General features: G+C 40.9%; 2 protein-coding genes across 2 annotated transcripts in view; both read right to left on the bottom strand.

Annotated features, from left to right (window-relative positions):
* MPHOSPH8 (M-phase phosphoprotein 8) overlaps positions 1–18,645 on the bottom strand; it is a 68,998-nt gene that overhangs the window by 27,399 nt on the left and 22,954 nt on the right. The window contains exons 13-14 of the mRNA XM_042457251.1: positions 16,405–16,506; positions 14,427–14,555 (exon numbers count right to left, since the gene is read on the bottom strand). Coding sequence (XP_042313185.1) covers positions 14,427–14,555; positions 16,405–16,506 — 231 coding nt within the window. The remainder of the gene's footprint in view (positions 1–14,426; positions 14,556–16,404; positions 16,507–18,645) is intronic.
* LOC121925290 (protein mono-ADP-ribosyltransferase PARP4-like) lies at positions 3,923–9,816 on the bottom strand. The gene is made up of 5 exons (XM_042457256.1): positions 9,126–9,816; positions 7,468–7,570; positions 5,332–5,461; positions 4,698–4,869; positions 3,923–4,441 (listed from the first exon to the last, which is right to left on the bottom strand). Exons 1-4 carry the CDS (start codon positions 9,243–9,245, stop codon positions 4,698–4,700), a joined length of 525 nt encoding a protein of 174 aa, XP_042313190.1. The 5' UTR covers positions 9,246–9,816; the 3' UTR covers positions 3,923–4,441.

Here is an 18,645-nt window from a genome sequence, read left to right as displayed (position 1 = left end):
ACTCCAACTCCCAGAATTCCATAGCAAAGAGTGAGACAAAGAGTTAAGGCGGTTCCAAACCGGGTTATTTCTCCAGTGTGGATGCATCCAAACCCATCAAAGCCCCCTCCAGACTCACGTCTTCGGTCTTCACGTCCAGGATCTTCTCCACCTCGTAGACGTCCTCCTCGTCCTCGCTGCCACCACCGCCGCCTCCCGCCGCTCCCTCCTCCGCCTCCAAGGGCTTCTCCTTCGCTGCCACTTCTTCCTCCTCAGAGCCGCTCATGGCCGCCGCCATTTTGTGTCCCTAGTTGCAAACGGTAAAGATGTTTATTAGCGGGCTGCGACATCCGTTCGGCCCCGCCCCCTTCACGGGCTATAAAGACTACGCCGCCAATCAGCGCCTGCCAATCCAAGGAGACGTCCAATAGGATGGAAGCTTTGGAACGAAGAGCGACTGGGAGTTTGATGGGGTTGAGCTGCAAGCCGGAAGTGGGCGGCAGAGGCTTAGAGGACGAGCTCCTTGGAACTTCCGGTTTGAGGGAAGTTAAGGGAGCCTTGGTGGTGCAGTGGTTGAATGTTAGTACTGCAGCCACAAGGTTGTGACTGACTTTGATCCTTCTAAGGCCCATTGAGCCTTGCATCCTTTCGTAGGCCGTTAAAATGAGTACCCAGCTTGTTGGGGGCAATTGGGTTACACATTGTAAACCGCTTAGGGAGTGCTAGTTCACTGATAAATAATAATAATAATAGCAGCAACCAACAGTAATGTCTTCTCCTGATCCAGGATCCTCCTCCTGCAGGATCAAGGTGGCTTACAAAATAATTTAATTTTATTTATATGCCACCTCTCTCGCAGGATCGAGGCGGCTTACAATATAAGATACAGTACAGCATAAAATACAATATATTAAAATAAATTCTATTAATTCTCTCCCCCCACCCCCAATTATACTATAACAAAATGTCATAAACAATTAAAACAGGTAAGTGGTATAGAAATGTACATATTGTTGCTACTGAGGGAACAATTTGGGTCTGCCGTCCATAAACCCTCAGAGCAGAAGGGAGTGTTTCTGAGATAAATCAGCGCTGGTTGTGTGCATATTGTTAGTATTGAACAAAACGTTTACTGAAAGACCATAGAACTGGAAGAGACCCAAGGGCCATCCAGTCCAAACAGGAAGACGCAAAGCACTCTCCACAGATGGCCATGTGCTTAAAAACCTCCAGATAAGGAGACTCCATTATGCTTAGGGAACTGGATATGTTTAGCCTAGAAAAGAGACGGTTAAGAGGTGATATGAGAGCCCTGTTTAACCATTTGAAGGGGTGTCATGCTGAGGTTGCAACAAGCTTGTTTTCTGATGCTCCAGAGACTAGGACCCGGAACAGTGGATGCAAGGTGAAGTCAAAGTTCTCTGAAGATGCCAGCCACAGATGCAGGCAAAACGTCAGGAATAAACTCTTCTAGAACATGGTCATATAGCCTGAAAACCCCACAAAAAGCAATGGATGAAAACTACAGGGAAAGAGATCCCAGCTCAACATTAGGAGGAACTTCCTGACAGTAACGGCTGTTCGACAGTGGAACAAACTCCTTCTTCAGAGTGTAGTGGAGTCTCCTTCCTTGGAGGTCTTTAAACAAGTTGGATGGCTATCTGTCGGGGATACTTTGATTGTGAGTTCCTGCATGGCAAGGGGTTGGGACTGGATGGCTCTTGCGGTCTCTTCCTACTCAAGGATTCTATGGCCTGTTACAGACAGGCCAAAGATTCAACTCCAAGGTAACATACCCCACATAGCTCTTACTGTCAGGAAATTCTTACTAATGTTGAGGTGGAATCTCTTTTCTTGTAGTTTCCATCCACTGCCTGCTCTTTTTTGTGTGTGGTGTAAGAACCTATTCCTATTCTTTCCAAGCTATTTTCTGCCTCTTTTTTGTCTGTAGAGAGATCTCACAGCACCTTTGAAAGTAACTGAAAAGAAGTTGGCAGCATGAGCTTTCTTAGGCTTACGTCTACCTCCTCAGATGCATTTGGTTCAAGTTAGTCTCAAAGTTGTTACAAGAGCTCTCTATATACCAATTCTACAGAGTAACACGGCTATATATTTGATTTCTATCATATTTTCTGTTAAAGAAACAATGTCAAGGAACACATCTACTTCATTAATGGCAGTAAAGCTGTATTTGAAAAACTAGGGTGGTGTGTGTAAGTGGGTGGGAGGTATGTGTGTTTTTACCTGTCGGTGAATAAGGGAAGTTGTACAGTTGGCCCTTCTTATACACGGATTTTTTATACATGGATTCAAGCATCCACGGTTTGAAAATATTAAAAAAAAAGTAAATTTCAAACATCAAACCTTGATTTTCCATTTTTTATAAGGAACACCATTTTGCTATGTCATTATATTTGAGACTTGAGCACCCACGGATTTTGTTATACACGGGATCTAGGACCCAAACACCAGCGTATAACATGGGTCCACCATATATGCATGTGTGGGAAATGTGGACTGCTGTGTGTATGCAAGAATGTGATGGGACAGCAGTTTTCTGTTACATTCACAATTCAAAACCGCACAAAGATGAATGCTTTTGCACCAGAAACACCCCATTTTAAGGGAATACACCCAAGAAAGATATAGACGGCCTTCCACATTTGTTGAGGTTAGAGGTCCAAGATCCATGTGAAGGTGGAAAAACTCAACACTTTTTTAGTCATGCTAAAAAACCTAGAGACTGCTAGACAGAACATACCATGCAAATCCACAAATAATCAAATCCGCAAAGAAATCCAGGTCCAAAACACACTGCAGAAATAATCCAGTTTGAGACCGCTTTAACTGCCCTGGCTCAATACTAGGGAATTCTGTGAACTGTAGTTTGGGGAGACAGTTAGCCTTCTCTGTCAGAGGAGTTTATCAGACAAGGGAAATTGGAAGTATAATCCAATGGCAATCCGAACACAATCATGGGGTTTAACGTTATTGCGTGATAGACTACCACCATTGGCAAGCTATTTTCAGGCAATAGGAAGTCAGTTCGAACGCAATGCGCATTCACGTAAATTCGTTGAACTAGCGAATTCACATGAATGCGTTCTGGCCCCACTTTCTTTTCATTCGAAATTAAGAGAAATTCCTCCCGTGTGATAAACTTCAGAGAGCCCAGATGCCACAATAAACTACAATGGCGAGGATGCCTTAGCACTGAGAACCAGGGCAGTTAAAGCGGTCTCAAACTGGATTATTTCTGCAGTGTTTTTTGAACCCTAGACTTTCTGCAAAAAAAAAAAAAAAAGGTGAACTATTTTGCGAGATTAGATTAAAATTTGAACCCCTCAATTTGACAAGACTGGTCTTGCCCATTCTCAGACTGCTAGTGCATGTGCTGACACACAATTTACATTAGATTGCATTATGCTTTTGCCATAAACCATAATCTCCCATTAAAATGATTATTTGTTTGTTCCAGTTCAGTATTTGCTTTTTATAAAAAGGTTTATGGTAGTTAAGATACATTTATGTCCAGGTTAAATTATACTTTATTTATGGACCAGGAGAGAGGTAGCCAAACTCACAGCCTTGCACTGCCTTAATCTCAGTGCTGTTAAGAGAGATACAGTTAATGTCAAGCCAGTGTGGTGTTGTGGTTTGAGCACTGGACTACAAATGGAGACCAGGGTTCGAATGAGCCATGGAAACCCAGAGGATGGCTTTGGGCAAGTTACACTCACTCAGCCTCCAGTCATAGTCCAACGCTCAAAGGCAAACCCCTCTGAACAAATCTTGCCAAGAAAATCCTGAGATACGTTTGCCTTAGATTCACCATAAGTCAGAAAAGACTTGAAGGCACACTACTGTATAAGAGTAAAACTGGATTTATGCCTCAATGTTAATGTTAAAAGGAGGGAAAGGCATTAAGAACAAGAGGCAAGAGTATATTCAGACACTTTTATTGAATCAGATGTTTGGGCAGAAATGTGTATTTTCAAAAACCACACAGCCCATAAGCAAAAAGAAAATCAGCCAGGTTCATTAGCATGTCAAAAGAGACCAAGGTTATTAGGTTGAATATTTACTGGAGATGAATGATACTGCTGTATTTCTTGTTGAGAGAATCAAGAGATACTACCATTCAGACTATTTCTAGACTATACTGGTTCATACATTTCTTTATTCCTGCCTAGAATCTGGAATATTTTTATTTGTTTATTGCCTTTTATTACATTTCCCACTTAAAAACAACACTCAAGGCAGCTAACTTAATTGAATGTTTAAATAATAAAGCCATTAAAACAATCATAATAATATTTTAGTTACTGTTACAATTATCAAAGCGATATGAGAATATATAGATATGAAGAGAAACAATTAAATCAGTGAAAATTTGCACATTTGTGACCGTGTATGTGGAAACAGATAATGGTGCCAGGTTCTCACTAGTCAAAACTTGATACAGTGGTACCTCGGGATACGAAATACCCAGGTTACGAAATTTTCGGGATACGAAAAAATCCCATAGGGAATTATTGTTCCGGGTTACGAATGTTTTTTCGGGTTACGAAAAAACTTTTGGTGCTTTTTTCGGCTTTTTCGCACGGAATCGCGGCTTTTCCCCATTAGCGCCTATGGCAATTCGGCTTACGAAGGCTTTTCGGGTTACGAAAGCGGCCGCGGAACGAATTACTTTCGTAACCCGAGGCACCACTGTATTAAACATTAGAGTAGAGAGGGGAGGTCACAGCCTCAGTTACATCAATACCCAATATTTTTTTAGTGGCAGAATCCCAGTCTTTCCCAAGTTCAAGCCGCTGGCAAATAGCTGGAAATTCTCGCTCAGTTTTTCTTGTCCAAGCAATAGCTTTCTTTACTGGATCAGATGCCCTGTAAGCAGTGCAAACAAACAAACAAAACAAGAACACTGATTAGAAAACAGCAATGTGGCCACAAAATTAAGATGGCAAAGACTTAGGGCCCGTGCAGACAGGCCAAAATAAAACTGTTTCAGGTCACTTTGTAGGTATGCTGTTTAAATGACACACACATCTCAAGAGGCTAGAAGCTGTGCCAAAGCTGCGCTCTAGTCCTCAGGACTCGAGGATGGTTTTGGCGCAGCATTTGGCCTCTTAGGATGCATGCAGCATTTAAACAGCATACCTCCAAAGTTACCTGAAGCAGCTTTATTTTGGCCTGTCTGTTCGGGCCCTTATTCTCTTGGATAAGTGAAGCTTAAATAATGGGCTTGAGGTTACAGGAGGGTAGATTTCAGCCAAGTATTAGGATAATTCCTTAACAGTCCATATTTAGAGCAGATCCACTGAAATAAACAGAACACCCAAAACATACCATGATAAAGGAGAGTCATTAAGTTTTGTTAGAGATTTGAAGATGAGACCTTCTAATTGCTTGAAACGCACAGCTTGCAGCACCAGAAGTGTGGCAATCAACTGCAACAGCTTCTCCTTTCCCTTTGGCCCTAGATGAACAGAAACAAATACTCACTCTTCATGGTACATCTTAGCAAAGTAGTGTTACTGTATTACTATCCAGTAGTCGGATGGTGCAGAGAGTAGACCTGGCTATCTGAATCCTAAGTATACAAACCTATTGGTTATTTGAATGCAGGCATACCCCTTATTGCTGTTGTTATTGTCTTGAAGCCAACCTAACTTATGGGAATACTGTCATAATTTTTATTGGCAAGCTTTATTCAGAGGTTTGCTTTCCCCGAAGTTGAGAGAGTATGACCTGGCCAAGGCCACTCAGGTCCAAAACACACTACAGAAATAATCCAGTCTGAGACTGATTTAATTGACCTGACTCAATGCTAGGAAATTCTGGGAACTGTAATTTTGTGAGACATTAACCTTCTCTGTCAGAGAGCTCCGGTGTTATGATTAACTACAATTCCCAGTATTCCCTAACATTGAGCCAAGACTGTTAAAGCAGTCTCAAACTGGATTATTTCTGCAGTGTGATTTGGACCTCAATGAATTTCCATAGTTGAGTAAGGATTTGAACCCTGTTCTCCCAGAGTCCTTCTCCAACATTCAAACTACTACACCGTGTTGGCTCTCATGTATACCCTACCTTCTCAGGTAGTGTATATTCATTCCAGGTGTAACCCTGGGTATATCATAGGTAAGAATAAAACATAAGAAGTGCCCTACTAGACTAAACTAAAAATCCTTCTAGTTTTAAAACAATACAGCACAATTAGCCTGAATAAAAAGTTTCATAGAATGATAGAGTTTGAAGAGACCACAAGAGCCATCCAGTCCAAACCCCTGCCATGCAGGAATCCCCACAATCACAGCATCCCCAACAGATGGCCATTCAGCTTCTGTTTAAAGACCTCCAAAGAAGGAGACTCCACCACTCTCTGAGGGAGTGTGTTCCACTGTTGAACAGCTCTTACTATCAGGAAGTTCCTCCAAATGTTTAGGTGAAATCTCTTTTCCTGTAGCTTGCATCCATTGTTCCTTGTCTTATCCTCTGGGCCAGCAGAAAACAAGCTTACACCATCCTTAATATGATACCCTTTTAAATACAGTGGGCCCTTGTTATCTGCTGGGGTTTAGTTCCAGAATGCTCCATCATGGATACCAAAATTCATGGATGTTCAAGTCCCATTAAATACAATGGACAGTAAAATGGTGTCCCTTATATAAAATGTTAAAATCAAGGTTTCTGTTTGGAATTTATATATTTTCCGAATATTTTCAAACTGTGGATGGTTGAATCTGTGGATAACAAATCCGTGGATAAGGAGGGCCTACTGTTACTTAAACAGGACTATCATATCCCTTCTTAACCTTCTCTTGTCTTCTTCAGAAGAAACATACCCAGCTCCCTAAGTTGCTCCTCTTAGGGTATGTTTTATGAGACATTCAGACCCTTCACCATTTTGGTTGCCCTCCTCTGGGAAAATGCAGGTTTGTCAACATCCTTTTTGAATTGTGGTGCCCATAACTGGATACAGTGTTCCAGGTGAGGCCTGACCAAAGCAGAACAGTGTGGTACTATTACTTCCTCAATCTAGACATTATACTTCTACCGATGCAGCCTAGAAATGCATTAGCTTTTTTAGCTGCTGCATCACACTGCTGACTCATGTGGTCTACTAGGACTCCTAGATCCCTTTCACATGTACTGTTGTCAAGTCAGGTATCCCCCATTCTATATCTGTGCATTTCATTTTTTCATCCTAAGTGTAGTACCTTACATTTCTCCTGTTGAAATTAATTTCATTAGTTTTATTAAGAAACGTGATAGACAAAAGATAATCTCATTCGCATTCTGATGTAGAAACAGAAAGTGTGCAATTATAAAGCAAATAGAATAGCAATGATAAAATGTTCTCCTTTTTGTTTTGTGACATCATTATTCATGATTGGTAAATGTGGTAGTAATTTCTGGCTCTCTTATGAGAAAGGGCATGATATGGATTGAAAGAACAGCAACAGTAATATAATCGTTTACCTAGAGACTGAATCCCCTTTTTGGCCAGTGTTACATTGATTAAAAGATCGACATCAATATCCAAAAGATTCCCTAGCTCTGCTGTTAGCTGCCAAAAACCATCCTGCAAAACAAAACATTTTCCTCAGAATAAGCCAGACCAAAAAAACCTCATTTTTTCACGTTTCACTGTAAGAACCAACATCCCATTGCTTTTAATACCTTCATTTAAACACACAAGTTACATAATAATAAGTTAATTGTCTAATTAATAGATCATCATGTTGGCTCTAATTCTATCTACCTGATAGTGTAATGTTCACAATGAACGAATGGTTTGGATCCCGACTATCAGCAATTCTGAATGGCAATGCACCTGGAGGCCAAGAACATGGCAGATCTCCTGCCTGATTCCTTGACCCAGTGGTTTGATTAAACAGCAGCACAAATTTCCAGTCTCCCCTCCCAACAAATGGGAATGGGAATTAGTTACATTAATTTCAGGCCTAAGAGAATGTTACTCCTTTTCTTTTCTAACAGTCCGCCTACTATTAGCAGTAGCAGCTTTATGGGTAGAGTAGGGGTCTCTGTGGCATACCTCCCCCCCCCTCCGCTGCCATATTTAGTGATGGAAGGTATCAGTGTTCCATCCTAGCCTCATCCAAACACCACCATCTTTAGGGGGAGAGAGGCCTGGCCTGAAGACAAAGAGCCCTCCTCCAACCACCATCTTTAGGGGGAGAGAGGCAGGCCAGCAACAACAGGCCTTGCCTGGAAGACAACTTTCTTTTTAAATTAATATCAATTATTTCTTTTTAAAATATTTTGATTGTACTTTGCATTTATCATTGCCATTTTTTAGTTGTACACCGCTATGATCAAAGCGGAATAGCGGTCTATAAATAAAACTTATTATTATTATTATTAACATCAACCCTGGATGGAATTAACATGTTAAGTTATCTAAACCTGGTTCTCATTGAAACCAGTGGGCTATAAATTATCCTAAGAGTATCATTCTAAGTGTGAATGCAACAGCTCACACAAGACCAGAGGGAATGCACTATGTAGCTTTAGTGATAAGCTTTTGTTTTTAATTTTTGTAAGCCTCCTCAAGTCCTAGGGTTGGGGAAGAGGCACAAAACAACTAATTAAATAAAACCGCTACTGCCCCATGTAGGTACATAGTCGTTTTTGCGGGTGTGGTTGCACTCACCTTTAAACACATGTAACTACCCGGAGACTGTAGGAACTTATATGAACCTGGGGGGAAGCAGCTACTTCAAACTGTAGTGCTTGCAAACCTATGCATTACTTAGAGATGTCTGTCATCTATCAATTTAAGGTGATACTGCAGGTTTCAAACACAATGTGTTTGAATTTAAATTGATTAATTTTAAAAACAAAGTATCCCCCAGGTACAAAATCATAGTATCCTCTCAATAAACATGCTATGTTTGGAGTATCTTCTCGTCATGGGCTGAACAGACAGTCATATCCTCTTATATTATAGAAGAAGGTGGCTACTTTTCATTAAATAAATGTTATTTGTTATAGAAATAAAAACGGTAACCTTTATTTCTGTCTGTAATACAAGAGGTTTTGGTCTCTTAGGTTTCCTCAATACCTGTTGTTAATTTTTTTCTTTTGAAACAAATATAGAAAATTGACTTTATTACCTCATTCTGGAGCTTAAAGAGCTGAGGCCAGAATATAACATTTAGTGGCTTTTGTGCATGAAGTGTTCCACGTTTTAATTTGTTTATTAATTTTATACAAGATAAAGTCTTCTTCTGCATACAGACCTACTTGAATGAAGAACAGACAAAATTATATAGAGAATATTACTCCCCAGAACTAGTCTTCAAAAGGTGGGAATGCTGCATAGTTACAATTAACTCTACATTACTATGACAGCTCCACAACACAGAAATAGCAGTTTGGAAATGTTACGTTTTTGTACTACAATCCTCAGAATCCAGCTGGCAAGGTGATTAGAAATATTGGCTGGGGCTTCTGTGGGATGGAGTATATAAAAAGTAACATCTTGAAATTCTGCATCACCAAGGGCAAAGGTGAAAGATTGCAGAAGTGGTTTTGTAAATAGGGAAAATTTGTTCTTTGACCGAGAGTGGGAAAAGGAGGAATCTCACTACCAGCCCCTTCTGCAATTCCTAAAATACATAACAGCAACCCTGCCTTCCTCCAAGGAGTTCACCCTATCACTTTTAGTAAAGGGTAGCTGTACTCTAAAATTACTTAGTGAGATTCATTATCTCTCAATTAATATGATGCTCAAAAAGGACAGCTACTTCTGAATAAACCTTAGTTTTTAAAGATGATTTACCATCTGCGTATACTTATAATGAGATCTAGCGTATGCAGTAGGGCAGACACACCCGGTGACAAACCTCTGAAGCCAGTTCTTCCTCATCTACCACCTCTTTCTTTTTTTGACCAGGTTCTTTCCACATTTGCAAAGCTTCCAGTACTGAATCTTGTTTTGACACATCTGCATGAATTAGTTGCTTTCTATCATATGTAACAGCACTGGGTTGATGTAGGTTCTGATAATTTTTCAAATCCATTGGAGCCTGAGGTATCATGTCAGATAGCCCCAAGCTAGACGACTGTGGGATTGCCTGTAAACCAGAAGCGTGAGTAGAACCAAATAGGGCAGTTTGTGATGTTAGTTTTTTCTGCCTAAGCAATCCTCCAGTGAAGGGTAGCAGGGGAGGAGGAGGAGGAAGGTGGCTTCCAGGTGCTTTCATCTTTACAGATGCTCCATTTGCTTGGGGTGTCCACAGAGAGTAGGCAGAACCAAATCCAAACACTGTGGAACTTATAGGCTTGTCAGGCGGCTGTGGAATAAAAATTATTATCCTTTTAGGTTCAGACTGGACTCATAGACATTTTCTTTTTTTCTGCATTATCGTTCACCACTATAGTAAAGCTGGTTAGGAATACCTCTCACAAACTCTTGACTGTATAATTATAGCACTAACAGAGTTGCATGAATCGTCAAAATTTCTGCATTAAGATACCAAGGTTGCCTGACACCCAAGTGGGAAGGAAACACAAACCCACCTTGTAGGATTTATTTTTGTCCTTCTTGTTTCTGTCTGATGGTGTTCCTCAAAAACAACACCAAATTGCAATTGGGGATTTGAAAAAATAATATTAGAAGTGGTTCAGCATGGCTAGTAAGGAGCCCTGGTGGTACAGTGGTTAAGTGCCAGTACTGCAGCCTCCCACATCCACAAGGTTGTGAGTTCGATCCCAGGCAGGGCTCAGGGTCGCTTCAGCCTTGCATCCTTCAGCAGGTCGCTAAAATGAGTACCCAGCTTGTTGGGGGCAATTAGCTTATACACTGTAAACCGCTTAGGGAGTCAAGTACACTGCTAAGCAGTATAGAAATGTACTTGCTATTGCTATGAATATCTCTCTGGTCTCTACAGCATGGCTTGGCAGTTCAGAATAGCCCAAGGGCTAATCTTTCCAAACCCGGGACCCACTACAGATTGCACCATGCTAATTAATTAAAAGAAACAACAACAACAACAGGAAGTGGCTGGAGGTCCACATCTATTCTGCTTTCTCCCCACCTTTTGGAAGTTGAGGTTTGGGGTTTTCCACATCTTGTTTGATCACACAATTGCTGTTCCTGGAAGCCCCCAGAAATAGAAACGTCATGTTTTTGAGAGGGGGAAAAGAGTTGTCATGGTAAGAATCAGAGGAGAGGGCCTATGGACAGCAAAAATAACAGGCAACCTGCAGTTTGCCTACCTCTGCTGTACAAAGTACATTAGAAAATGTTTCTTGATATGGAGATCTCTCTGGAACATTTTGAATGGATAAGTCATAAGGTTCTAGAAAGGGCACCATGTGGGCTGAAGAGCTTGCAGGTCTGTGTGTTGGTTTCTGGAACAAAAGAAGCTGTGACTAACAGAGATGCAGAAAATACAGTTCACTGTCTGCTGTAGCCAACTTGAGGTATTTCTCTCTCAGGGAATTTGATCTCAGGGACAATGACAGGTATTTATCTACCACTTGCCTCTGCTTATACTACTCTTCAGGGCTACAGTTACTAGGGGGAGAGGGGAAAATGAGGGAACTGCCCTCCAAATAATTTACTCTCCTCATTAAATTTTCCTCCAGTCCCCAAATTTCTAGCATTGTAGAGAATGAGACATTGAAAATCCTTCAAATCTGGGACAGTCATATTTGCAATATTAATGTTACCTTGGTAACTTTGACTGCCTCTGTTCTTTGGATGCCTAAACTGTATTTCTAAATGCTCAGCTGAAGTTTTCGCCCCAGTTATACTACATCCCTGGAACTCATGGTGACACCTTGCCATTGACCTCCCATTTCACACCATACAGAATCCTTAGTAATGCTTTTTTGCACTAATGTGACTCATAAATAGTAGTTCTCCTATACTGTACTACTTAATGTTATGGCAATAGATGTGACATTAACAACTAGAAAAATTAAGATTATACCTTCAAATTACAATATTATATGCACGACCTAAATGTATTTACATACACACAGTGAAGGTTTTATTAAAATGTGATGTTTTTAAAGAAAATTTAAAAAGAATAAAAAAAATTAAAAAATTATGGGGCCTCTCCTTTCTCCTCCCACTGAGCTTCACCCCACTCCCAACATCTCTTAAAACGTTTTAAAGTGAAGCAGATGAATGACACAGCCTATTTCTGCCCAAAGCTATGTGTTTGAGGACCAGTGGTCTCACCCAACCTTAGGGTGTCACCTGGTGCGGTCCGCATCCCCCCTAGTGACGCCACTGACCCCATTTCCATATACATATCAAGAGAGAGAGAGAGAGAAACAAAAATGCTGTACATCTCCAGTGTTTCCAAATCTAGTAGTGAAGCCCTTGGAATGTCTCACTATCAAGACAGTGGGGAGTACTTAGGGATTGTTTTCATATGTGCATTCAAGCTGACTCCAACTTCTGGCAATCATATTATAGGGCTTTCTTGGCAAGATTTTTCCAGCTGAGGCTTCTCTCTGTGGCTAAGCAAATGTGATTTGACCAAGATTATCTAGTGAGGTTCCATGGCTGAGTGGAAATACAAATCCTGATCCGTAGAGTCCTAGTCCAACACTCAAACCATAACACTGTGCTAGCTCAACTGGAGCACTGTTGTCTGTAGAGATTACCTGCAAATTCAAAGGGGCATTAGGACCAAACGTGTTGGTGGGCACTGATGACATTTTCTGATCCATCCATGATGAAGAGAATTGGAACCCTGGTGGAGGAGGGGGAGGAGGAAGAGGAGCGGGAGGTGGTGGTCTCTGAAACCCACATTGTAGCATTAGTGGCTCACTCATCAATTCTACTGTAGAATCAATGCACATGGAATCATAATGAAGTCTGGGAAGAACAGAGGAAGTATCAGAAATCTGTGGAATGAAAAAAAAAAAAGATTAGATTCCCACATATTGTTCCTCTTTCTACAGCATCATGCATAATGTGGAAAACTGCATTCTCTTCTGTATTATCTCTCTCTGTATTCCCTCTGGTGGAATCTTCAGGATCACAGACTCAAGATCTGGAAGAAAGAAAGCTCTTTTCCTCCTGCCTTACTGTTCATTGTTTTGACCAGGAGAGATGCAATGCCTCACTGCCAGAAATAGCTGTCTCACAACTCCGCTGCGCTAACTACAGTAGGCCCTCCTCATCTGCAGACTTGCCATCCATGGATTCTAGTATCTGCGGATGGCAAGTCCATATGGTGGTGAGGGGTGGCAGAGAATGAAGAGGAACAGAAGGAAAAAGAAGAGGAGGCAGAGGCAGAGGCAGGGAAGAGGGGGAGGAGGGAGGAAGGAAGAGGAGAAGGAACAGAAGGAGGTGCAAAAGAGGAGGAGGAAGAAGGAAGAAGAGATAGAGGTGGCAGCAGGAAGAGGAGGAAGAAGAGGAGGAAGGAGGAAACGGTAGTGGCAGTGGGGGGAAGAGGAGGAGGACAAAGGAAGAGGAGAAGATAGGAGGAAGTGGCAGTGGCAGCATCGGTGGCAGCGGGGGGAAGAAGAGGAGGAGGAGTAAGGACGAGAGGAGGGAGGAGGAAGAGGCAGAGGCAAGAAGAGGAGGAGGAGGAACTGACAGCAAGGAAGAGGAAGAGGAGGAATGAGGAATAGGCGACAGAAGTGGCAGCGGAGGGAAGAGGAGGAGGAACCCGCTTGCCATGGTGAAAGCAGAGAGGCAGGCTTCAGGCGGCCAATGTGGTTGTGCCAACATTGAGGACAATGTGACATGAGCATCTGCAGATTTTGGTATCCATGTGAGGATCCGGAATGGATACCAAGAGAAAGGGGCCACTTGGCCCCTTTCTGTTTTGCTTCGCTGGCAGAAAGGCCATTTGGAGGTGGCGTGGTCGTGATGTCCCAATGGCCCATGTAGAATGGGTGCCGCCATTTTGTACGTACTAGGTACATACTAGGGTTAGGGCGTTTGGAAGGGACGCCCTTTCCTAACCCTAGTACGTACCTAGTATGTACTTTGCATGTGTCTGGAACTGTACTTTGCATGCGTTAGGCACTGTTGAAAGATCTTGGAAAACTGAACACATGATAGGTTACCATCTTTAAATTAAGTTTTATAATGCTCTGATATCTAGAAAGAACCTCAGTAATTAGAAAACTACTCTAGAACAGAGTTTTTATAATTCACCTAAATAAAGTGAATTGTCTCAACAACAGAATAGCAATAGGTAGCAGATTATATGTAAAGTTACTAACTGCATTTTTCATGACAAAAACCAATTATAGTAGCTTGATTAGACTTCATAATCAGCTATTTGCCTACTATAAAGAACTCCATCAAAAATTGTGGGGAGAGGGAGGGAACATAGCCTGCAACAGTGACTACTGTTAAGAGTCTAGTAACCTTTAGAACAAAGAATAGCATAGAAACTAACTTCAAAATTGATCATAGGCACTGAATTCAAACATACCTGTATCTCTTTTTTAACAAGTTTAGGCTTAGCATCCACTATTTTCTTTTGAAACTCTCTACAGTCTTCTAAATGTTCTTCTGGTTCCCATGTGTCATCAGCAAGTGGTAAACCTTTCCACGGTACTCCCTAACAAGGCAAAAACAATCATGTAACTCCACAAAAACAAACATGATTTTTCAATTAGCAGAATTGTTTTTAGAGGGGATGATAAATAATAAACCTGTGGAAAGATACTGTGAATTCATATATTTCTCCACAGCTGTGTACATTACCCTGGACTGGATGGAGAACTTGTTAATACTGGTACAGACAACTTTACTAAGTATAAATATATGAGAGGGAAAAGGCTTTGGGGGACATAAAGATTCAACTGAGGCTCCATACAGACAGACCAAAATAAAGCTGCTGCTTCGGGTCACTTTGAAGGTATGCTCTTTAAATGATGCATGCGTCCTAAGAGTCCGGAAGCTGTGCCAAAGCTGCGCTGCAGTCCTTAGGAGTGGACTGTGGCTCTGGCAGAGCTTTCGGACTCTTGGGACATATGCATAATTTAAACAGCATACCTCCAAAGTTACCTGAAGCAGATTTATTTTGGCCTGTCTTTATCAGGCCATAGATGGCTTTTTAAAAAGACTTAGGAAAACTCATGGTAGCAATACATTAGCAATGACTACTAGCCAAGAACCAGTATGTAGAGAGATCTTGTTGCACCTTTGAGACTAACTGAAATAAAGAGGTTGGCAGCATGAGCTTTCATAGACTTCAGTCTACTTCTTCAGATGCATCTGTGTATCTGTATACATCTACATATGCATCTAAGGAAGTAGACTGAAGTCTACGAAAGCTCATGCTGACAACTTTATTTCAGTTAGTCTCAAAGGTGCTGCAAGATCTTTCTACATACTGATTCTATAGAGTAACACGATTGTATCTTTGAATACTAGACGAGAAGCATATATGCAACCTTCTGGTTCAGAGAGAATTTAGAGCTTGAGAAAGTGACTTGGCATTTTAGCTGGGGAACCCTAAGAGCTGTGGCCCCCAAAACGGGGGGAAAACACGGTTCCAAGCTATCCACATTAAGGTACAGAATGCCAATTGCTGGGGGAATGAAGGCAGTAAGATACCATGGCCTTCACGCCCTGTCTTTCCCCATCCTGAAAGCTATATGATTTCTGCTGCATCCACACAGCAGAAATAATCGTTTGACAGTGCTTTAATTGCCATGGCTCAATGCTAAGAAATCCTGAGAACTGTAGTTTTCTGCTACGTTTAGCCTTCTCTGTCAGAGAGCTCTGGTGCCACAACAAAGTACAATTCTTAGGATTCCATAACACTGAGCCATCACAGTTAAAGTGGTCTCAAACTAGATTATTTCTGCAGTGCAGGCCTAAAATACAAAGTAAAGCAGAACATTGTATCAAGACAGGGAGGTTTTAACACTAGGCTAGGGAACTTCCACAGGTCCAGAAGCTGCATATTCTCCCCCATCCATCCATGATTTCTGTTAAGCTCCTTATGTTCTCTGTGCTGGAGAAGGGATTTCATCAGGTCTGAGTGATGGAAACTGCCTAAATTTAGGAGCCTTTCCCCTGAAAGAGAAAGACACTTCTGGTTAAGGAAAAAGGCCACGCTGACCTAAAACCGCTCCCAAATTTGATGAAAATTCTCAGTAAGGCCCCAAATGCTAGATAAATTAAATTAATTCAGAGAAAGCAAAATAATAATTGAAAAGCAAATCAATGTAAGTTTTTCATCCAGATGCCAGAAAGAGCTTCTAAGACCCTCTAAATCCTGCCAGCTAAACTAGTACAGCCTTGTGGCCATGCACTGGCTCTTCATTCTGCACAAGCAAAATTTACAAAGGAAGAAAAGATTATTGAAAAAACAAGTAACTTTTCACACACCATGACCATGTAATACCAGATAAATAAATAACTACATAAGCAAACCAACTCAGATGAAGTAAAATTACCTCAGGTTCTTGATACTGCATGTAAGGTAAGATGTCTACATCTTCCTTGTTGACCAGTTCCAAAACATTCATAGTATCAGCGATCTGGCTTTCCTTCTCTGTCTGAATTTTTAAAATCACAGAATTAAATTGTAAGAAGAATGTACAGTTTAATAGTTAGTTTCAAGATAACAGAAGTTCTGGAAAAAAGAAAAAGAAACAACTTAGAGAAACAAACTCCTTCCAAACTCAGAAGAATGAAACTCATTTAAGGTAGCTTTATGCGTGGTGACTGATGCACTCCAGATGTTTTATATTTACACTTCATTTCTCCTAATCCCTAGTCAGCATGGCCAAAGGTCAGGAATTCTGGGAGCTATAATGCAGCAACATCTGGGAAACTGGGTTTGAGAATTGACAGTCTAATGTCTTTCCTAACTCATCATCTTTCAAATGCACCAGACTATAATACCCACCCACCTCAGCCTGCTTGCTGCTGTGGATGATGGAACCTGTTGCCCAACATATCTAGGGTGTTGGTTGGGGAAGACTGGCCTAGATATGTATACATATATATTTGACTAAAATATGGGTTGCATTTTATCATCATCTTGTTGCTTCTCATATTCACTACTGATATAGTATTTAAAATTTAATATTATTTATTAACCAAACTGACATTTTCTGAAATTTTTAATTGAATGCACATAGGCTTACTGTAGTATTCTGGTCTGATCAGTTTCAGACTGCATGTCTTTAAAAATTATTCTGTATGTTTTTGTATGATGATAGCTACTTTGGGCTTCCTTTTAGAAGGAAAAGTGGGATACACACAAGATGAATTAACAAATTCATGAATGAAAATTCTCTGCACAAGATGACCCAAGGCTAGTCTACACTGAAGTGTATTGTTTCAACTGCCAAGATTTTTCACACATTCGCATCAACATTTGATTGTCTTCACTTTTCTGTGCATTTTCACATCTATTCTCTTTCCCTCCTAAAAATGTGCAGCCATCTAAATGTGAAGCAAATGACCACAAATTCAGTAATGTGCATCCTCACAAATACTCTGATACTCAAGTAAAAAATATGAAACTTTTTTCTCTGGCGTTTAAGCAGTTTTTTGCCCACCCACTCCCACACCGCAAAGGGCCCATACTCCTTCAAATCATGTATGGCTGGATCATATTCTAATTGACTGGAATGAAGAGTATTTTAATTTTGTAGACAAGCCCCAAGATGGCTGTAGTAAACATTGTCATGCTGCATCTCCCACAGTGGTTCATGTTTCATTTTGTGTGACCCCTCTTCATATGAAGGAATGTGCATGCCTTCTCAGCTTACAGATGATGCCACACTGGAGATAGGTGCCTCAGAAATTCTGTGACACTTTCCTCTACACAATGGCAAGACGTGTCTGATTCAATTCTATCTGGATGACAGAGGGGAGGGGTTTTTTCCTCCATGATACACAGAAGACACCAAATAATGGCTAGAGCTGGACCATAACATGGGCATTTCTTATTGGAAAGAATGTTTTCCAAAACAGCAGTGTTTCAACCATGTCCAGGCTATCCCCATATATGGCCTGCCCAATACTGGTCCTCAAGTTACTGTTGGATACAGTCAAGAATCTGGAAGGCCAACCTGTTCCCCATTTCTGATTTTAACACACCTCAACAATAATCCACTTATATGTCACTTTCCTAATAGGTATTCACACTTTAAGACTGATCACTTAGGTCAGATATGGACTGAATGCCACCTGGAGAATTTATAAAAGACAAGTTGAACTACAACACATCAAGTTCCATTTTTTTCCCAAATGTGTTGTGATGTGTCACAACAATGAAAGGTCACAATCACAGCATTCTGCTCCCCAAAATTCTTCTACTGTGGATTCAAACTTTTAATAAAATTGGTTGACCAAATGTAGAACTTGGAAAAGGTACATTTTTCAATACAATTCCACTGGCTATACCAGCTGGGAATTCTTTGAGTTGCATTCCAAAAAAGTACCTTTTCCCCCGAGGTTCTGCTTAAATGCATTCTCTGCATGTTCTCCAAAAACCAGACCATTCGGAAAAGCAGGGCATGTTGATGGCCATTCAGAAGGAACCAAAGCATTCTGATAGCAACTCTCTCACATTTGAGAATGAGAATGTTAACACTGTTAGCATCATTCAAAGTTTCATTTGTTAAAGTTAAACTGTTAAGGAGAAATTATAAAGTGGAATTCATTACATTACTTGTTATTAA

This window comes from Sceloporus undulatus, chromosome 3, assembly GCF_019175285.1.
Source record: "Sceloporus undulatus isolate JIND9_A2432 ecotype Alabama chromosome 3, SceUnd_v1.1, whole genome shotgun sequence".
Classification (NCBI taxonomy): Eukaryota; Metazoa; Chordata; class Lepidosauria; order Squamata; family Phrynosomatidae; genus Sceloporus; species Sceloporus undulatus.
Note: the sequence above shows the minus strand (reverse complement) of the source record. Positions and strands in the feature narration are given on the sequence as shown.

Coding starts and splice junctions, on each gene's coding strand:
- LOC121925290 (XM_042457256.1), bottom strand. CDS start 9,245: ATGCAGAAGAAGACTTTATCTTGTATAAAATTAATAAACAAATTAAAA. Junction 7,571..9,125: donor TCTTTAAGCTCCAGAATGAG/GTAATAAAGTCA, acceptor TTTGTTTTGCAG/GATGGTTTTTGGCAGCTAAC. Junction 5,462..7,467: donor AAAGGGGATTCAGTCTCTAG/GTAAACGATTAT, acceptor CTGTTCATCTAG/GGCCAAAGGGAAAGGAGAAG.